General features: G+C 42.4%; 1 protein-coding gene across 1 annotated transcript in view; it reads right to left on the bottom strand.

Moving 5' to 3' along the window:
• ddx43 (DEAD-box helicase 43) overlaps nt 1-18,600 on the bottom strand; it is a 43,747-nt gene that overhangs the window by 23,151 nt on the left and 1,996 nt on the right. The window contains 5 exon segments of the mRNA NM_001079005.1: nt 68-221; nt 1,275-1,356; nt 11,470-11,604; nt 13,077-13,182; nt 14,380-14,435. Coding sequence (NP_001072473.1) covers nt 68-221; nt 1,275-1,356; nt 11,470-11,604; nt 13,077-13,182; nt 14,380-14,435 — 533 coding nt within the window.

Raw genomic sequence — 18,600 nt, 5'->3', positions numbered from 1 at the left:
AAAAACCAGTAAGCGAACAAAAATAATGGCCAATGCAAATAATTTCCACATGTAGAGGTGTTTATACCTGTATTGGTGTGGGTCTTTCAAATCCAGATTTTTCTAATGCAGACATGACTTCTGGGAATGGGTGAAATGCATCTTCAAAACGAGGAACGGGATTTGGAATAGATCTTTTCTCTTCTTTTAAGTCATCACAAATAATATTGTTGTTTTCTTTTCTACATGAATAATCAAAAATAGATATTCCACATGCCCAAAATACATGCAAACATGCAATACAGGTATAGGACCCATTATCCAGAATGCTCGGGACCAAGGGTATTCTGGATAAGGGGTCTTTACGTAATTTGGATCTCAATACCTTAAGTCTACTAAAAAATCAATAAAACATTAAAGCAAATAGGATTGTTTTGCATACAATAAGGATTAATTATACCTTAGTTGGGTATTATTACAGTGAAAAAGGAAATCAGTTTTAAAAGTCTGTATTATTTGATTAAAATGGAGTCTATGGGAGACGGGCTTTCCGGATAATGCGTTTCCGGATAAGTGATCCAATACCTGTACTTACAAAGTTTTTCTTTCACGTGGACTTCTACATCTCTAGGTTTTTTAAAATCAAGGGTTTATAAATAAAATGTATTTAGAGACACTCGTACTTGTATTATACCATATATAATACCCACAGTAACACCAACACACATGCAGAATTATAGTGTATATTAAGTAAGCTCTAATAAGAACTTTTGTTCTTTCACAACTGAAGATCCAGAACAGTGTTCATATGCCCTTTCTTATCAAGCCTAGTCAGATATTTTTTGTAGTGCTCTTGGCCACTCACATTAGAGAATGCACGTAATCAAGGCTAAAATACTTATTACTCCCTTAATTTTGGAAGTGCAGCTCCCTCAAAAACATCTCACTATATGCCCAACCAAGTAGCCATTCTCTCAACCTCTTTGGTTATAAAAGTAAAATTATTGTGCTTATCAGTATGTGAGAGATGGATTGTGTCAGCACATCAATCCACAAGAGGCCTGCTATTTTTTTCTCAGATCTTTTTACAACTTGTAAAATCTTAAATATTTCCTCACCTATTGCAGGCCAAGAACACGATTGATAATATGCCACAAATAAACATACTCATATAGGTTGTAAAATGTATTCTGCTGAAATGTTAGCCAGTGGAGCATCAACACAATCTGAAACTTCTACAGAACCACTAATTAAAATAAGTTCTTGCATGAATTTTCAGTACTCAGTTCTATTACCTCCACTTTTCAACTTCATCACGAGACATTGATGCAACCTCTGGTGATTCTTTGTAGAAGGCTTTTGCAATTGGAGGCATATCTTAAAGTATAGAAATAAAAGTCCAAATCAGGCAGATCTGTATATAAGCAATATTTAATAAATACTTTATTAACAACCAACCATATACAGGCATGGCCAAAATATGGCACCCCAGAAATTTTTCCAGAAAATCAAGTATTTCTCACAGAAAAGTACTGCAGTAACACATGTTTTTCTATACACATGTTTATTCTCTTTGTGTGTATTGGAACAGATCAAAAAAGGGAGGAAAAAAGCTAATTGGACATAATGTCACACAAAACTCCAAAAATGGGCTGGACAAAATTATTGGCACCTTTTCAAAATTGTGAATAAATAAGATTGTTTCAAACACGTGATGCTCCTTTAAACTCACCTGGGGCAAATAACAGGTGTGGGCAATATAAAAATCATACCTGAAAGCAGATAAAAATGAGAGAAGTTCACTTAGTCTTTGCATTGTGTGTCTGTGTGTGCCACACTAAGCATGGACAACAGAAAGAGGAGAAGAGAACTGTCTGAGGACTTGAGAATCAAAATTGTGGAAAAATATCAACAATATCAAGGTTACAAGTCCATCTCCAGAAATCTAGATTTGCCTTTGTCCACAGTGCGCAACATTATCAAGAAGTTTGCAACCCATGGCGCTGTAGCTAATCTTCCTGGGCGTGGACGGAAGAGAAAAATTGATGAAAGGTTGCAACGCAGGATAGTCCAAATGGTGGATAAGCAGCCCCGAACATGTTCCAAAGAAATTCAAGCTGTCCTGCAGGCTCAGGGAGCATCAGTGTCAGTGCGAACTATCCGTCGACATTTAAATGAAACGCTATGGCAGGAGACCCAGGAGGACCCCACTGCTGACACAGAGACATAAAAAAGCAAGACTACAGTTTGCCAAAATGTACTTGAGTAAGCCACAATCCTTCTGGGAAAACGTCTTGTGGACAGATGAGACCAAGATAGAGCTTTTAGGTAAAGCACATCATTCTACTGTTAACCAGGGCCTACAAAGAAAAGAACACAGTACCTACAGTGAAATATGGGTGAGGTTCAATGATGTTTTGGGGTTGTTTTGCTGCCTCTGGCACTGGGTGCCCTGAATTTGTGCAAGGCATCATGAAATCTGAGGATTACCAAAGGATTTTGGGTTGCACTGTAGGGCCCAGTGTCAGAAAGCTGGTTTTGCGTCCGAGATCTTGGGTCTTCCAGCAGGGCAATGACCCCAAACATATGTCAAAAAGCACCCAGAAATGGATGGCAACAAAGTGCTGGAGAGTTCTGAAGTGGCCAGCAATGAGTCCAGATCTAAATCCCATTGAACATCTGTGGAGAGACCTTAAAATTGCTGTTTGGAAAAGGCGCCCTTCCAATAAGAGAGACCTGAAGCAGTTTGCAAAGGAATAGTGGTCCAAAATTCCCGGTGAGAGGTGTAAGAAGCTTATTGATGGTTATAAGAAGCGACTGATTTCAGTTATTTTTTCCAAAGGGTGTGCAACCAAATATTAAGTTAAGGGTGCCAATAATTTTGTCCAGCCCATTTTTGGAGTTTTGTGTGACATTATGTCCAATTTGCTTTTTTCCCTCCCTTTTTTGTTCTGTTTCAATACACACAAAGGGAATAAACATGTGTATAGCAAAACATGTGTTACTGGTATATATGTTGGTATATATGTATATGTATATATACAGTATGCGAGTGTATACATAGGTCAAGATAGGTTTATGTGTGTGCTGGGGTTCACTTGGAGGGGTTGAACATGATGGACTTTTTTCAACTCAACTTATATATGTAACTATGTAATAAATAGGCAAATATTCCAATTGTTTTTAAAATGCAAGTTTATTCAAAATAGTAAAAAAAAAAAAAAATTCCAATTCACAAGCATAAATAAGCTCAATATTGTCCCTTTTTGTTGAAGATCACCAATGATTCTCTCTGGTCAGTGCTATGTTACAAATTGATGGTAGATGTGTCCTAAAAGTACTGTTTTCATATCATAGACAAAAAGGAAATCATTTGATCTGATTAAAATGAGTCTATGGGGGACTCCCGTCATTTGGAGCTTTCTGTATAACGGGTTTCCTTGTAATGGATCCCATACCTATACTTGTACTTGACATTTTGGGGCTTAATTATCAAAATTCTTTTAATTTGAATAGACTCGAATGTTTGCTTATTGTTTAAAATATTTGAATCTAAAAAACTTCATTGAATAGAACTGAAAAAAACAAACATAATGCATCTTTTGTATACTACTCATCATTTTCAGGGGGTCTACAATCTCTAAAAAAATAAAAATCAAATTGAAAATAATTAATAATCTGCCAAAAATGTAACAATTCCCACTGACCATATATTGAAAAGCTTTTAGATGCTAAAATTTTACATTCAAGTTTTTCAATTATTTTTTGCTTTATAATTATCAAACATTTGAGTTTAGAAAGTCATAATTAAAATTCATGAGTTTAGTTAAAAAAAAAATTTATTCGCTGCAAAAAATCTAAATTCAAATGTTGATAAATCAGCCAATAATAAGACAATTATTATCACAGGCAAAACAATCCTGTGTTAATTTAATGTTTAAATTATTTTTTGTAGACTTAAGGTATGGAGACCCAAATTACAGAAAGCACTATTACCCGGAAAGCCCCAGGTCCTGAGCATTCTGAATAGTAGGTACTGTACCAAATGCTCTGTGATGTTGGGTAGCAAGTTTTTGACTTGTGCTGACCGGTGCTGCCATCCAGCAATGCAGTATGTTCAGAAAATTCTTACTGGACAATGTTGCACCAACCAAAACATGCACACTATCAAGGTAACTTACTCATGCCCCCAGTGAGTGATTCAAAGTTTTAGGCAAATAGCACATAGGACTGGAAGAAAAGCCAACCCGCTACTATCTGTCTCTGCACTGAAACTTTGGCCTGTGTGCAGGCACGAGAAATGCCAATTCACAGCCCCATGTGCCTCACTGCAACTGTTACTTGAACTACCAACCACTGAGTTTGTTGCTCAGAGATCACCTGACTAAAGTTAATAAAAGTGGGAGGCGCAACAAAAAGCTGTTTATACTTATTTACACACACAAAATAAATGATGAAGAGATGAGCCAACTGCTGTCATATGTCCTCGGTTATTTATCACAAATGAAAACAGGCATTTAGCTTGTAGAGGGTGCACCTAATGTGTTAGTGGATATAAAAAGTCTACACACCCCTAATAAAATGTCAGGTTCCTGTGCTGTACAAAAATAAAATTATTTCAGAACTTTTTCCACCTTTAATGTGACCTTTAAACTGTACCACTCAATTGAAAAACAAACTGAAATCTTTTAGGTGGAGGGAAGAAAAACAAAAAAGGGATTTTGTAAAACTTACCGTAAAATCCTTTTCTCTCTGAAGTCTGTGGGACACAGGGACCATGGGGTATAGCTTCCACCACTAGGAGGCAGGACACTGTAAGGAAAACTCCTCCCTCCTATGCTATACCCCTCTGCCTAGCTGCCTGAGGCTCAGTTTTGTATAGCAACGAAAGGTAACAGTGAAAACTTAACTGAAATAATTATGTACAACAATGTAATCAGGAACTCCGAAGTTCGCTTCCAGGGAGGGAGGCCCTGTGTCCCACAGACTTCAGAGAGAAAAGGATTTTACGGTAAGTTTTACAAAATCCCTTTTTCTCTGTTTTGTCTGTGGGACACAGGGACCATGGGGACATACCAAAGCTGTCCCCTTTAGAATTAGGGAGGGAGGAAGCGAGGCTTAGATATGATCAATTACAGCCTGCAGAACCCTCCTTCCAAACTGTGCGCTCTCTGTCGCAAAGACCTCAAATTTGTAAAATTTGGTGAACGAGTGGATGGATGACCAAGTAGCGGCCTTGCATAGCTGTTCTGCGGAGGCACGGTTCCTGAAGGCCCAGGAAGTGCTGACCGCTCTGGTAGAATGCGCACGCACTTGTACTGGAGATGTTCTTCCTCTGGCTATGTATGCCCTGCGAATGGTCTCTTTTATCCATCTGGATATTGTGACCTTGGGTGCAGGGGAGCCTTTGTGAGGTCCAGTTGGAAGAACGAAGAGTGAGTGCGTTGTGCGTAGCTCTTTTGTGCGTGCCAGGTAGTTTTTTAGTGCTCTGACTGGATCTAAGGAGTGGAGGGCCATCTCCTTAGGGTTCTTAGGGTGTGGGCAGAACGTCGGGAGCGTAATCTCCTGATTCAGGTGGAAATCGGTCACCACCTTGGGAAGAAAGGACGGAACGGTACGGAGAACCGCCCTGTCATTGTGGAAGATCAGGTAAGGATGTTGGCAAGACAGGGCACTGATTTCAGATACCCGTCTTGCCGAAGCGATGGCCACAAGAAAGGTAGTCTTCCATGTCAGCCATAACAGAGGAATGGTGTTCATTGGCTCGAATGGTGCCTCTTGTAATGCGCGTAGGACTAGGTTGAGATCCCAGGTTGGGATCGGTGCCCTGTATGGAGGCACGAGGTGTGCCACCCCTTGGAGAAAGGTACGCACGTCACCAAGTTCTGCTATCTTTGTCTGAAAGAGCACAGAGAGTGCTGAGATTTGGGACTTAAGTGAGGCAAGCGAAAGGCCCTTAGTGAGACCGGCTTGGAGAAATTCAAGTAAGTATATCGGGGAGAACTGATCCCAAGGGAGGTGCGCCTGATCGCACCACTCCTTGTAGCGCTTCCAGACCCTATGGTAGTTCTGTGCGGAAGCCGGTTTCCGTGCTGCAATCATGGTGCGTATAACTCCTGTGGAGAATCCCTTACGGCGAAGGACTATGGACTCAGTAGCCATGCCGTCAAATGTAGTACTCCCGGATTGGGATGGAATATGGGTCCCTGGGAGAGAAGATCCTGCGACAGTGGCAGGGACCAGGGATCTGCCCTGCTGAGGTTGACGAGTTCCGAGAACCAAGCCCTTCTGGGCCAGTGTGGAGCTATGAGGATCACTTTGCAGTGTTCCCTCTTGATCTTTTTGATGACCCTGGGCAGTAGTGGAAGAGGGGGAAACACGTAGGAGAGAGGGAAGTCCCAAGGTGTTGTCATGGCATCTGCTGCCATGGCCAGTGGATCCCTGCAGCGCGCCATAAAGGCTTCGACCTGGCGGTTGTGCCTGGACGCCATGAGGTCCACGTGTGGATGTCCCCACATTCGTGTGATGGTCTGAAAGACCGATTGTTTTAGGGACCATTCTCCTGGGTCGAGTGTCTGGCGACTGAGGTAATCGGCCTGCCAGTTTTCCAGTCCTGGGATGTATACTGCAGATAGCGTGACGTCGTGGGCTTCGGCCCAGGACAGAATGAGGCTCACTTCCTTGAGTGCTGCTCGGCTTCTGGTGCCTCCCTGATGGTTCAGGTAAGCTACCGTGGTGGCGTTGTCGGACTGTATCCGGATTGCCAGTCCTGCGAGCTGATTCTGCCAGTGAAGGAGTGCCCGGCGAGCTGCCCGAAGCTCTAGAATGTTTATTGGTAGTTGTGTCTCCGGGGGAGACCAGAGTCCCTGAGCCGTTTGGGCTTGGAAGACCGCCCCCCATCCTTGGAGGCTGGCATCTGTGGTCAGTACTAGCCATTGGGGGTCCCTCAGGGACTTGCCTACTGAAAGGTGCTCCTGGTGGAGCCACCAGCGAAGTGATGACTTGGTTCTGGGGCGCAAGAGGATTGGTTGTGTCAGTGACTTGCGTGTCCACTGATCCAAGATATTCCACTGGAGCTCTCTGAGGTGGAACTGCGAGAACGGAACTGCCTCTATGGAGGCGACCATTGACCCTAGGGTCCTCATGGCCAACCTGACTGACGGTAGAGGTGTGGTCAGGATATGTCTCACCAGTGACTGGATCTTGGCGATCTTGTCTCGGGGGAGGAACACTCGTTGGCTTCTTGTATCGAAGATTAGTCCCAAGAATGTGATTCTCTGAGTGGGAGTAAGGGTGGACTTGGAATAGTTTATGGTCCAGCCGAGGTCGGAGAGCGACCGGAGCACCGTGTCTCGGCTGAGTTGTGCCGCCGCGTATGAGGGAGCCTTGATAAGGATGTCGTCCAGATAAGGTGTTATGGATAGGGCCTGTTTTCGTAGGGCCGCTGTGACCACTGCCATCACTTTGGTGAAGATCCGTGGGGCAGTTGTCAGGCCAAAGGGAAGGGCCTGGAATTGGTAATGGTGCCCTTTGAAGGCAAACCTCAAGAACTTCTGATGCGGTGAACCCTCCTTCGGAAGATGGGAATGTGTAAGTAGGCATCTTTGATATCTATTGCTGTCATGAATTCCTGGGGGTTCATGGCCGCAATGACTGACCGTAGTGACTCCATCTTGAACCGAGTGAAGCGAATGAAGGTATTGAGTTGCTTCAGGTCTAACACTGGACGGAAGGACCCGTCCTTTTTGGGGACAATAAAGAGATTGGAGTAAAATCCTCTGAATTTTTCTCCAGGAGGGACCGGCGCGATGACCTGGTCGGAGAGCATGTGTTCCACGAGAGCGAGAAAAGCGTTTTGTTTGTACTTCTCTTGTGGAATTCGAGACATGAAGAATCGCGGCGGGGGAAAGGTCTCGAACTCTAGGTGATAGCCTGAGGACACAATTTCGTGTATCCAAGGGTCCTGTGTGAGTTGGGACCAGGCCTCTCTGAAGAAACGCAGTCGTCCGCCCACTGGATGGGTGGATCTTGGCTGCAGGATGTAGTCATGTGGATGTGGTTTTGTCGGATGGCTTGGATTGGGTGCGCCGGTTTTGCCAGTTGGGTTTGGGGCGATTCTGATAGCGGTACTTGGGACCTGAGTTCTGCGGAGAGAAATCTCTGCTGGAAGTGGGGGCCTTTGATGTTTTGGAGGGACGAAAAAAGCGGCCCCGGCGAAAAGATGTACGTGCCCGAGGTTGGGGAAGGAGTGTGCTTTTGCCGCCCGTGGCCTGACTGATAATTTTATCTAGTTCAGGGCCAAAGAGAAGTTTTCCCTTAAAGGGAATGGTAGTAAGCGACTTTTTTGAGGATAGGTCCGCCGACCAAAGTTTGAGCCAGAGAGTACGGCGTGCTGCCACCGAGAGTGCCGACGCCCGGCTGATTACCTGTGTCGCATCCAGGGAAGCTTCGCAAATATAGTCGTTGGCCTCCTTGAGTTGCAAGGCAATGTTGAGGAGATCTTGCCTATGCATGCCAGAGTTAATTCCTTCTATGAGGGAAGAGGACCATGATTGGGAGGCCCTACTAACCCAGGCCGATGCTAAAACTGGCCGTAAGGCTTCGCCTGATGCAGTAAAAATGGCTCTGAGAAAACCCTCCATTTTCTTATCCATTGAGTCCTTAAAGGACGAGGCATCAGGGACTGGTAGGGCTGTGTGTTTTGATAGGCGAGATACTGGGGCATCGACAGATGGTGGTGAAGACCACTTGTCGAGCATGTCCTGTGAAAAGGGGTACAGCCGTTGGAAACGGCGGTTGGCCTGAAACTTCCTTTCGGGATGTTCCCATTCGGACTGAATAAGGGAATCTAATTGTTGATGAGATGGAAAGACAAGAGTAGATTTCTTTTGCCTTTTGAAAAGGGAACTTGAGGAATCGGAGGAGGATTCCTGTTCCTTAACATCAAGACAACGAAATACGGCAGAAATTAGATTATCAAGGGCCTCAGAGGATGGTTTGTTAAGATCATCCCCTCCCTCTGCCTGGTCGGAGGAGATTCCCCCTTCGCTCAGGGAATGCTCTTCCCATGTATTAGGAACTGATGGTGACTCTCCGTCGCTATCCTCCTCTACTAGGAGGGGAGCGGGTCTTTTAGTGTTTTTTGTACGGGGGTCCCCTGGACCCTGGTCTAGTTTGTCTAGCAATTTGTCTAGGCATGCCGCTAGTTTAGGTATGCCGGTAGATAATTGCAGGGCCCATGCAGGAGGGTCCTGATTGGGCGTGGGTGGCTGAATGAGGGCATCAGTAGCCATAGGGGGTACATCACCCTGTTGTGCGTTTACCGTAGTGGCAGCAGTTTCCTGTGCCTGGGTAGGTGTCTCAGCAGACTGATTAGTGCAAGAGCAGCATAAAGGCTCTTTGCGGCCTGATGGTAGGCGTTTACGGCATTTAGCGCAGGCTAAATATTTGACCTTGGACTGGGTAGCCCTGGAAAATGGACCTTCTGAGTTACCCTCAGACATTGTATATATATATATATATGTAGACAATATGTAGTTTACAGTATGCACAAAATGTAGTAATAACTCCCCAAACACTTCTCTATCCCATGCAGCAACTGCTGCAATTACCAGCTCCTGCCTCCCAGTGGGTTCCGCTTGGCTGTGGCAAGGTCCCTGTGAGAACCGCTTCTCCCCGTGTGCGTTCTGGCCCTGGGCGCCTGTAGTAATGGCGATCCTGGGTCTGTGCGCAGTTCCGTGGTGTGCGCAGTTTCTAACTGTGTGCGCCACTTGGCGCGAAGCAGTAGGCGGAAACGGAAGTGTGGGAGAAGGCGGAAGTGCGGAATGGAGGACCCGCCCCCTGTGAGTGCGCGCCTTAGCGCGGATGAGCCCAGAGTAAGCTCTGTGCTACCGGTAAGCTGGATGGGAGGCAGGGCTGATAGGGAGTGAGGGGCATTAGGTGTAACTCACCCTTGGAAGCGCTGACAGGTCTGCTATATCCCAGCAGGCAGCGCGCGTGTGCAGGACAGTCACCTATTCCCTAAGGTAAGGTACAGAACTGTGTGGCTTGCTCCAAGAGACTTACTAGCCCCTGCAACGCAAATCCCACGTAGGGGGAAGCCACAAGAAAGTCACTTGCTGTAAGTGCCTTGGGTCAACCCCTGGTGCCAGTATATACTAGCTGAAGATTATGTCACATCATGTGAGAGATGATCCTGTCTCCTTGAGGACACTGAAAAAACTGAGCCTCAGGCAGCTAGGCAGAGGGGTATAGCATAGGAGGGAGGAGTTTTCCTTACAGTGTCCTGCCTCCTAGTGGTGGAAGCTATACCCCATGGTCCCTGTGTCCCACAGACAAAACAGAGAAAAACTACAATAATGCGGTTGCATAACTGTGCACACCCTTAAACTAATAATTTGTTGAAGCACCTTTTGATTTTATTACAGCACTCAGTCTTTTTGGGTATGAGTCTATCAGCATGGCACATTTTGACTGCAAGATATGCCCACTCTTCTTTGCAGAAAACAATCCAAATCTGTCAGATTGCGAGGGCATCTCCTGGGCACAGCCCTCTTCAGATCACCCCACCGATTTTCAATCGGATTCCGGTCTGGGCTCTGGCTGGGCCATTCCAAAACTTTAATCTTCTTCCGGTGAAGCCATGCCTTTGTTGATTTGGATGTATGCTTTGGGTCGTTGTCATGCTGAAAGATGAAGTTCCTCCTCATATTCAGCTTTCTAGCAGAAGCCTGAAGGTTTTGTGCCAATATTGACTGGTATTTGGAACTGTTCATAATTCTATTAACTCTATCTTAACTAAGGCCCCAGTTCCAGCTGAAGAAAAACAGCCCCAAAGCATGATGCTGCCACCACCATGCTTCACTGTGGGTATGGTGTTCTTTTGGTAATGTGCAGTATTGTGTTTTTGCGCCAAACATATTTTTTTGGGAATTATGGCCAAAAACTTCAACCTTGGTTTCATCAGACTTTTCATAACTTTTCCCACATGCTTTTGGGAGACTTCAGATGTGTTTTTGCAAAATGTAGCCTGGCTTGGATGTTTTTCTTCTCCTGACTGATATCTTTTAACGATGAGATCCCTCTGATGCTTTGGAAGCTTTCTGTGGACCATGGCTTTTGCTGTGGGATGCAACTAGTTAAGGGTTTAAGGGTGTGCACACTTATGCAACCACATTATTTAAGTTTTTTTGTTTTTCTTCCCTCCACCTAAAAGATTTCAGTTTGTTTTTCAATTGAGTGGTACAGTTTATAGGTCACATTAAAGGTGGAAAAACTTCTGAAATGATTTATCTTTGTCTCATTATTGTACAGCACAGGAACCCGACATTTTACCAGGGGTGTGTAGACTTTTTATATCCACTGTAGGTTAACGCCCAAACATAGCTAACATTTTTACTCCACTGAGATCCTTCCATCTTCCTTAGCAAAACTAAGTGGGAATGAACAAGTATATCTACAAAATCGACAAGTTATCTCAAAAATACCAACCTGCCCACTTCATGGCTTCATATTTTGATTTATTTTCACGAAGAGATGCCCAGTTAATGGATGGTTTCACCTGAAAACTCGCATCAGCACTCTTATCTGCAGAACCAGAAGACCGAAAACCCTTGAAACCAGGACCTAGAAGTATAAAATGTTTCATAAGAGCAGTGACAATTTTTTTATACTATGGCTGTTTAAATTTCTAAAATATAAAAAACTGGTAAAGTATGACTGCATATATATATATATATATATATATATATATATAATCAATCCAAATGGTGTCCGCACTCCAAGGCTCAATATTCCGCGGGGTGCTAGCCAAAATTATGTGTGTATAGAAAATAATCATCTGTGGCCAGCACACCCTTCAACAATCAGGCACTCACGTCTCTCTGATGGGTCACAGATGCCTGGGTGCAGAATGTCAAAAGCATAAAGGATCTGAGAAAATATCCCGCACTCACAGGGCTTATGAAAATAAAAAACTTTTATTTACAAGTGACTAACGTTTCGGCTGACACAGCAGCCTTTCTCAAAGCCTTTCACTTTGAGAAAGGCTGCTGTGTCAGCCAAAAGCTCTACATATGCTTCCCCGGAGCAGCCTATACCAACAGTAAATATGCTATCATCATTGTGTCATTTCGTTTGTGCACTTGTATGTACATTTTCCATTTCCTGATATTCCTACTTTAAATGTTATACTCTAGTGTGCACTTCGTATCCAAAGCATGACGCTAACTGTAACACCCGGCTTTTACCGGGGCACTCCTTTTTACTGCTCTCCTCTTTTTGATTTATTTTTATTTTTGTCTTTATTGTAATATACAGTACTTATGTGTTTTTACTAATAGTATCTAGGGCTGTTCTGCCTAGGCTATTTCATGATTGTTCTTTTACATGTTTAAAGTTTGGGATATGTGTTAGTGTGACGTCACATCTACATGTTTTGTCCTTGTATTTTCCCGCCACTGGGGGTATTTATGGTCTTTAATCCCTTTGTTTGGCAACTTTGAGAAAGGCTGAGGTTCAGCCGAAACGTCAGTTCACTAGTTGAATAAATAAGAAGTTTTTTGTACATAAGTCCTGTGAGAGCGGCTTCCTTTTCATCGATATATATATATATATATATATATATATATATATATATATATATAGTGATTTATTTCAGCATACCATCTACGCGTTTCGATCACCACAGGATCGTCATCATCCCCCAGCTGCCCCCAGCCCGGGGCAGCTGCCGGCGCTACCTGCTTCCTCCTCGCATGCGCCGGCCCACGGATTTCGGCAGCAGCGCGCAAAGGAAGGAGGAAGCGGTGTCTACAGGTGCCCCGGGCTGGTGCTGTTTTCTCCTAACGGGGGCACCAGCCCGGGGTACAAGGTAGGTCATGTAAGTCACTTGGGGGTGCCTAACATTTTGGCACCCCCAAGTGACTTAGCCTTTCCTTCTCCTTTAAAGGCCACTTTTTGATATAGCCCTAGTCTAATATAATCTTTGTCCAAATTAAATTCTCCTTTAACCAACAAAATAAATGCAAATATATGCTAAAACTGTAAATAAAGTAATATTTATCAGGCACACACAAACACCCAGAACATCACCATACCTCTCTCAGATTGTTCAACAATATCATCAATTAACTCTTTGGCTTTCTGTTGCTGCTCACTGTTTCCGTAGATTTTAACCTCTGAATCATAATCCAATTTCTCAATCTAAATAAAAATAATTAAAAACCAAATCAAAAACCAAAACATCCTTGGAATTACAAGTACTAGTATGTGATCACTTATTCAGAAACCTGTTTTCCAGGAAGCTCTGATTTACGGGAAGCCAATTTACCATAAAGTCCATTTTAATTCTCCCTGCAAAATCTCACTCATACAGATTTTGTATAACAAGCAGCTCAACTGCAGCTCTCTGCTACTTCATAGTCTAGCTTGAAGCTCAGCCTCCATTGATCAGAGGCAGTGAGTATGAGCAGTAGGCACCTCTTCAACTATCTTTACAGTCTGCAGATAAGGAAAGCTCAGCAAAGAACAGGGGGCAGCTTCACACTAGACTAGGAAATAGTAGAGAGAGTTGAAGTTGAGCTGCTTGTGGTACAGAATCCGTATGAGAATGAGTGCAGGGAGAAATGTATGTTATTGTGACATGTATAACATCATTTTAGAGATCGGGGAAAAAAAAAAAAAGGTTTACTAATTCTGTAAGCAAGTATTTCCAGTTCTTATTTCTCCATAATAATAAAACAGTACCTTTTACTTGATGGTAACTAAGCTGTTTAACCCATCAACCTTCTTATTTCTTTTTAGCCATATCTTTAAATTATCTATTTGTTAATAAATCTACGCCAAAAACTTAAAATAGCTGTCACCACTATCTACAACTTTTCTGATGAGTGTAAATACAGTCTTCCCTGTACCTTAATAATATATCAAATACAAAGAAGTTATTCCACCTTCTGACCAGGTGGAAGCTCAAGGGTTCCCTTCACGTCCAGCCTAGAGAATCAGACAGACACAGACATCACTTACATGCTGAACACTGTAAATGTCTGATTTGGCCGCAACAATAGGAGTTGCTGGTGGAAAGCCCTTTGCTTCGGTATGCCGAAGTCGTGTAGTTTCCTCCTGTATACAACTCCACGCAACTTTGTAAAATGAATCGATGCAAAGTTCTTTCCACTGGCGACTCCTATTGGTATATTTATCATGCTGTGCAAAAAGTGGAGTAAAACATTACCGGTGATAGCAGCCAGTCAGATGCTTAGCTTTGGTTTTCTAACTTGAAACCATATTGCTGATTGGTTGTCCTGGGCAACATCACCAGTAATGCTTCACTCCACTTTTTACACAGCATGATAAATATACCCCTTACTGGCTAAACATGCATGTTGTATTAACACATACCTTTATCCTGCAGCCAGACAGTTCTTCAAGCTCCCTTATTTTAGATCCTCCACGCCCTACCAAATAAACATAAGCAAATTAATTCAATAGGTAGCTGAATTATGGCTCCCAACCAAATAAAAGTAAGCACCTTTTTTTTTTTTTAGAGCTTTCTTGCTAATCCATAAAAACATGTTACCAAGAAGGCTTCTTTGGGAAAGAAGTCTTTAGAGAAATGAAAAAAAATATCCTTTAAGATTTTGCATCCAATATTCTAAGCATTACATTTTTAGACATGCCCAAGCCACAAACACAACAACTAGCAGGTATCCCCTGCACTTTTTCTACATATCTGCACGTGCATTACAGAAATCTGAAAATATTGTCTATACTGTATGTGCTCTTGCCCAGGGAATCTACGGAATATTTTTGGGATCTAAAATATATGGTTGTGCAGCAACTAGCAAAACGTAACTGGGGCAAGTGCGTTTTTAAAGAAAAGTAGTGCTAAACAAAGCAACTTACAACTTTGCACCCCCACAGTTATTTTGCTTTCATTTTCAGAAAGAAATAGGCCCACTAGCAGGGGAAATGGTTCATGCCAAACCTTTGCAGAAATCATCCGTTTCACCATAAACTGAAACTAGAAGGCTTTTTGCCCTTAACATTAAATGCTTTTCTCTGTGCCTACATTGGGACACAAGCTCCATGGGGGATGAAGATCCTGCAGCTGGAGAACAGACACTAACCAGTTAAGTAACTGGACTGCCTGCTCTGGGCTTCATCACCTGCCTACTTGGTGCTCTCCTCAGTTTTCCATGCCCAGTTCTGGATCCCTGTAATCATGAACCAGAACCCCCCGGGACTGGTAGGAGCTTTCTTTGCATGCAGACCTCTGTAGAGCGGGAAGGCAGTGGACAAAAAACTGGGGTGTTAGGTAGTAGATCCGAGTAGACTGGAGGGGTACTAGAAAGAAAAAACCTGGGCCCCTAGGTGGCATGGTTTTTGGATTGCATTCTAACCACTTCTCCCAAGCCACCAGTGGCAGTTCTTCTGAGGACAGTATAAGAAAACGGAGGAGAGCAGGAAGTAGGCAGGGTATGAAGCACAAGCAGGAGGAGGAGTCACTTAACTGTTTAGAGTCCATTCTCCAGCTGCAGGATCTTCATATCCCAATCCAGGCAAGAAAGTGGAACTCACACAAAACATCACATCACTTCTATATGAATCAACTCCATAACAGTGGGCTCTGGCGAGGAAAAGAAGGGTGACTATCATCCTTCAGTACCTTCAGACAGGCTGGAAAGGCCATAGAATAAGGTATTTGAAGGTTTCTTAGTCTTTCCTCGATGTAGTTAAATTGGGTTCCTTATTTTACTAAGTATGATACTGCCCTTAAAATTAGCAGACAAGTTATTATAGGTCTTGGTGGCATGCAGGTGGTAGGGGCTTGCTGTACTATGAAGCTTTGAATCAATGTATTTCTACCAAATCCACTCCTCTACTAAGGATTCAGTCTTTCTGTCCTTGGCTCGTTGTGAGAGGCCTACAAATTGGATGCTATTTCAAAGTTTTTCTAATGTCTGCCTAGGCCTGGATAGTTGTTATATTGCAAGGTTGAACTTCCTTATCATTTGGAGGGGTTGTGTGCTATCTCTCTGTCTCATTGGTACTTTCTTTTAAGGTCTTTACTTCTTGTTTGGCAACAGAAATATATTTTTGATTCGACTAGTTTATTAAGAATGACACAAGGTTTTTTTTTTTTTTCAGTTGAACTATATACCCCAGTATAGGTTCAGTAGAATGTGTGGAGAGGGTGTTGTTTTCCCTAAGGGGAAAAAGCCTTACTCCAAACAAACCATCACTTACTAGCTAAAAAGGCATGTTTAAATGGTTGTGACAGATGACAGTTAAAGAGGAAAATGATTTAGTGACAGAGCTGCTACATATGCATAGGGGACCGCATAATTAAGAGCATCAATCTGGTAGAGACAGCTGGGGGTTAGCATCCAACCAAGGGAACCATATTATCTTTAAGGGGTTGTCCACCATAGAGCTAACTTTAAGTAGAAAGTAATATTCTGAGAAAAGTTACAATTGGTCTTCATTTGGTGTTATTTGAAGTTTTTCAAATTATTTAAGTTTTTGTTTGACAGCTTTCCAGCTTTGAGTTTCAGAAGCTATTTGGTTGCTAGGATCCAAATGACCTTAAAAACCAGGTTGTGGTTTGAATGAAAGACCGATATATGAATAGTAGAGAACCTGAAAAAAAAGTAATATAAAGTAAGAATATTTTAAGAATACCACCCATTTAAATTTACCAGGCAATGTAGAATTTACTAGGTCAAGCCTTTGTTGATGTATATCTGGACTGGGACTCATCTATTTCATAATGACCAGCTTTTTTGGAGACTCCCTGTGTTCCAAGGTAAGTGCCATGCAGCCACATGTTGCCATCAGGCTGCTTAGTTTGGAGAAGTTCAGTGCTGTGTGCACAGGTAGTGCTTTACCAATAAAAATTATACATATATACAAGTACGTCTTTGAATTTACTATTTTTTAACTATCCAAATGGTATTTTTTTTTAGTGTCCTCAGGGTGTCAAGGAGTTTCAAGCGTTTTCCCAAATACCAAAAAACATATGTGAATATGTCTTCTGTACAAAAGGTCACGGACACACAGCAGACTGGGGCAACGAAAACTTTTGTGTATGGTTCCTGACATTTTTGCCAGACACTCATTTTCAACTGTATAAAACAAGAAGGTAGAGATAGGTGCCAAACTACGTAGCCCTCCAAGATATCATTAACGTTAAGAGACAAGTCACCCTAAACAATAAGTAAACTATGACACAAGACTACTACCACATATAAACAACTAAATACAAATTAACCAACAAGAAGATATTGTTTTTCTTATTTTTAATCCAGATAATTAAATAGCAAAGTAGGGCTTATTTACAAAGCAGAGGGCAGTTGTGTAAGGCTTGCTGCAGTTGGTGTGTGAATTAATGTCACTTATTTACAACATTACAGTACCTCACCATATTTGTGCTTAGTGTTGCTGGCTCTGTGCCACCTCCTCTTGTGATCTGCGCACAGTATGTTTATTGACGATGGGGAACCCTAAAGCTACAGCCAGGATCCCCGTAGTGGCCTGTATCAATTAATGCAAATAACTTGCTCCTAAAGAACTGAGTGCAGTTGCAATTTTAGTTCCAAGTGTTGGAAATTATGACCTCTAAAAATTACAGATTTTAAGTGCAAATGCGTTTGATGTACATTCAACATTGCCACTCATTTGCCACATTGAATACAGTTGTGGCAGGCACAGTCTCACCTCAAGGCCACAATTACGGGGGAAAAATTATATACTGTGGACAAAAACATAGCATGTTGCACCCAAAATTGCTTTTTGCACACTGCACTCACGCTCATAAATAAGCCCTCATATCCAGGTACTTTTAAAATACCCCAAGTGATTGTTCTTTTTTGCTATTAATATATGAAACCAAAAAACCTTAACAAAACAATTTAAAACTAGCGTATGCAACTTATGAATTATTGATGAAATAACCTAGTATCTGGAATGTGCTTCATCTAGTGTACCGTATGTCATATGTCTCAGTACAAACAATGTGACGGGTAAAACATGATCAATTTTCTTATATTGCAGTATACATCCACCAGGAGGCAGCAATGGCCTATTAAATACTTATTGAGCACAATTTGCCATCTGATAGCACAGCACGTGTTAAAAGCAGCGTAATACTTACCGTATATAAAAGTGCTAGGATTCTTAACAGCATAGGTATCCAATGTTGCATCCTGACCCAGAGGTTAACAGTGGGTCTCCAAGACTACCATTATAGTGAAATATCGTACAATATTAAAAAAAAAAAAAAAAATAAGGTCTGTAATTCATTCTGAAGTCCTGGGTAACAAAACTGATTGCTAGACAAAATCTGCATCCCATGAAAAAAAACTCAGAAAGGTTTTAACTTCTTTCAACTTTATAAGTAGGCCCCTAAACCTCTTTAAATAAGTTATACAATAAGTAATGTATGGAATAAATATAAGGAGAACTAAATAGTCAATCCTTTTTTTTTTGGAACAAGAGAAGGCTTGCTCAAGGCCCCTTTTCCAACCACATAACTAGAAAATGCAAATGTCCAGGACCAATCTTCAGCTGCTCTGTAACAGCATAAATGCACATACCTGTCTCCCAGGCAGCGTCGGGAGC

The sequence above is a fragment of the Xenopus tropicalis genome, chromosome 5 (genome assembly GCF_000004195.4).
Source record: "Xenopus tropicalis strain Nigerian chromosome 5, UCB_Xtro_10.0, whole genome shotgun sequence".
In the NCBI taxonomy this organism is placed as follows: Eukaryota; Metazoa; Chordata; class Amphibia; order Anura; family Pipidae; genus Xenopus; species Xenopus tropicalis.
The sequence above is the reverse complement of the archived record's forward strand: the minus strand, read 5'-3'. Positions and strand labels throughout refer to the sequence as shown.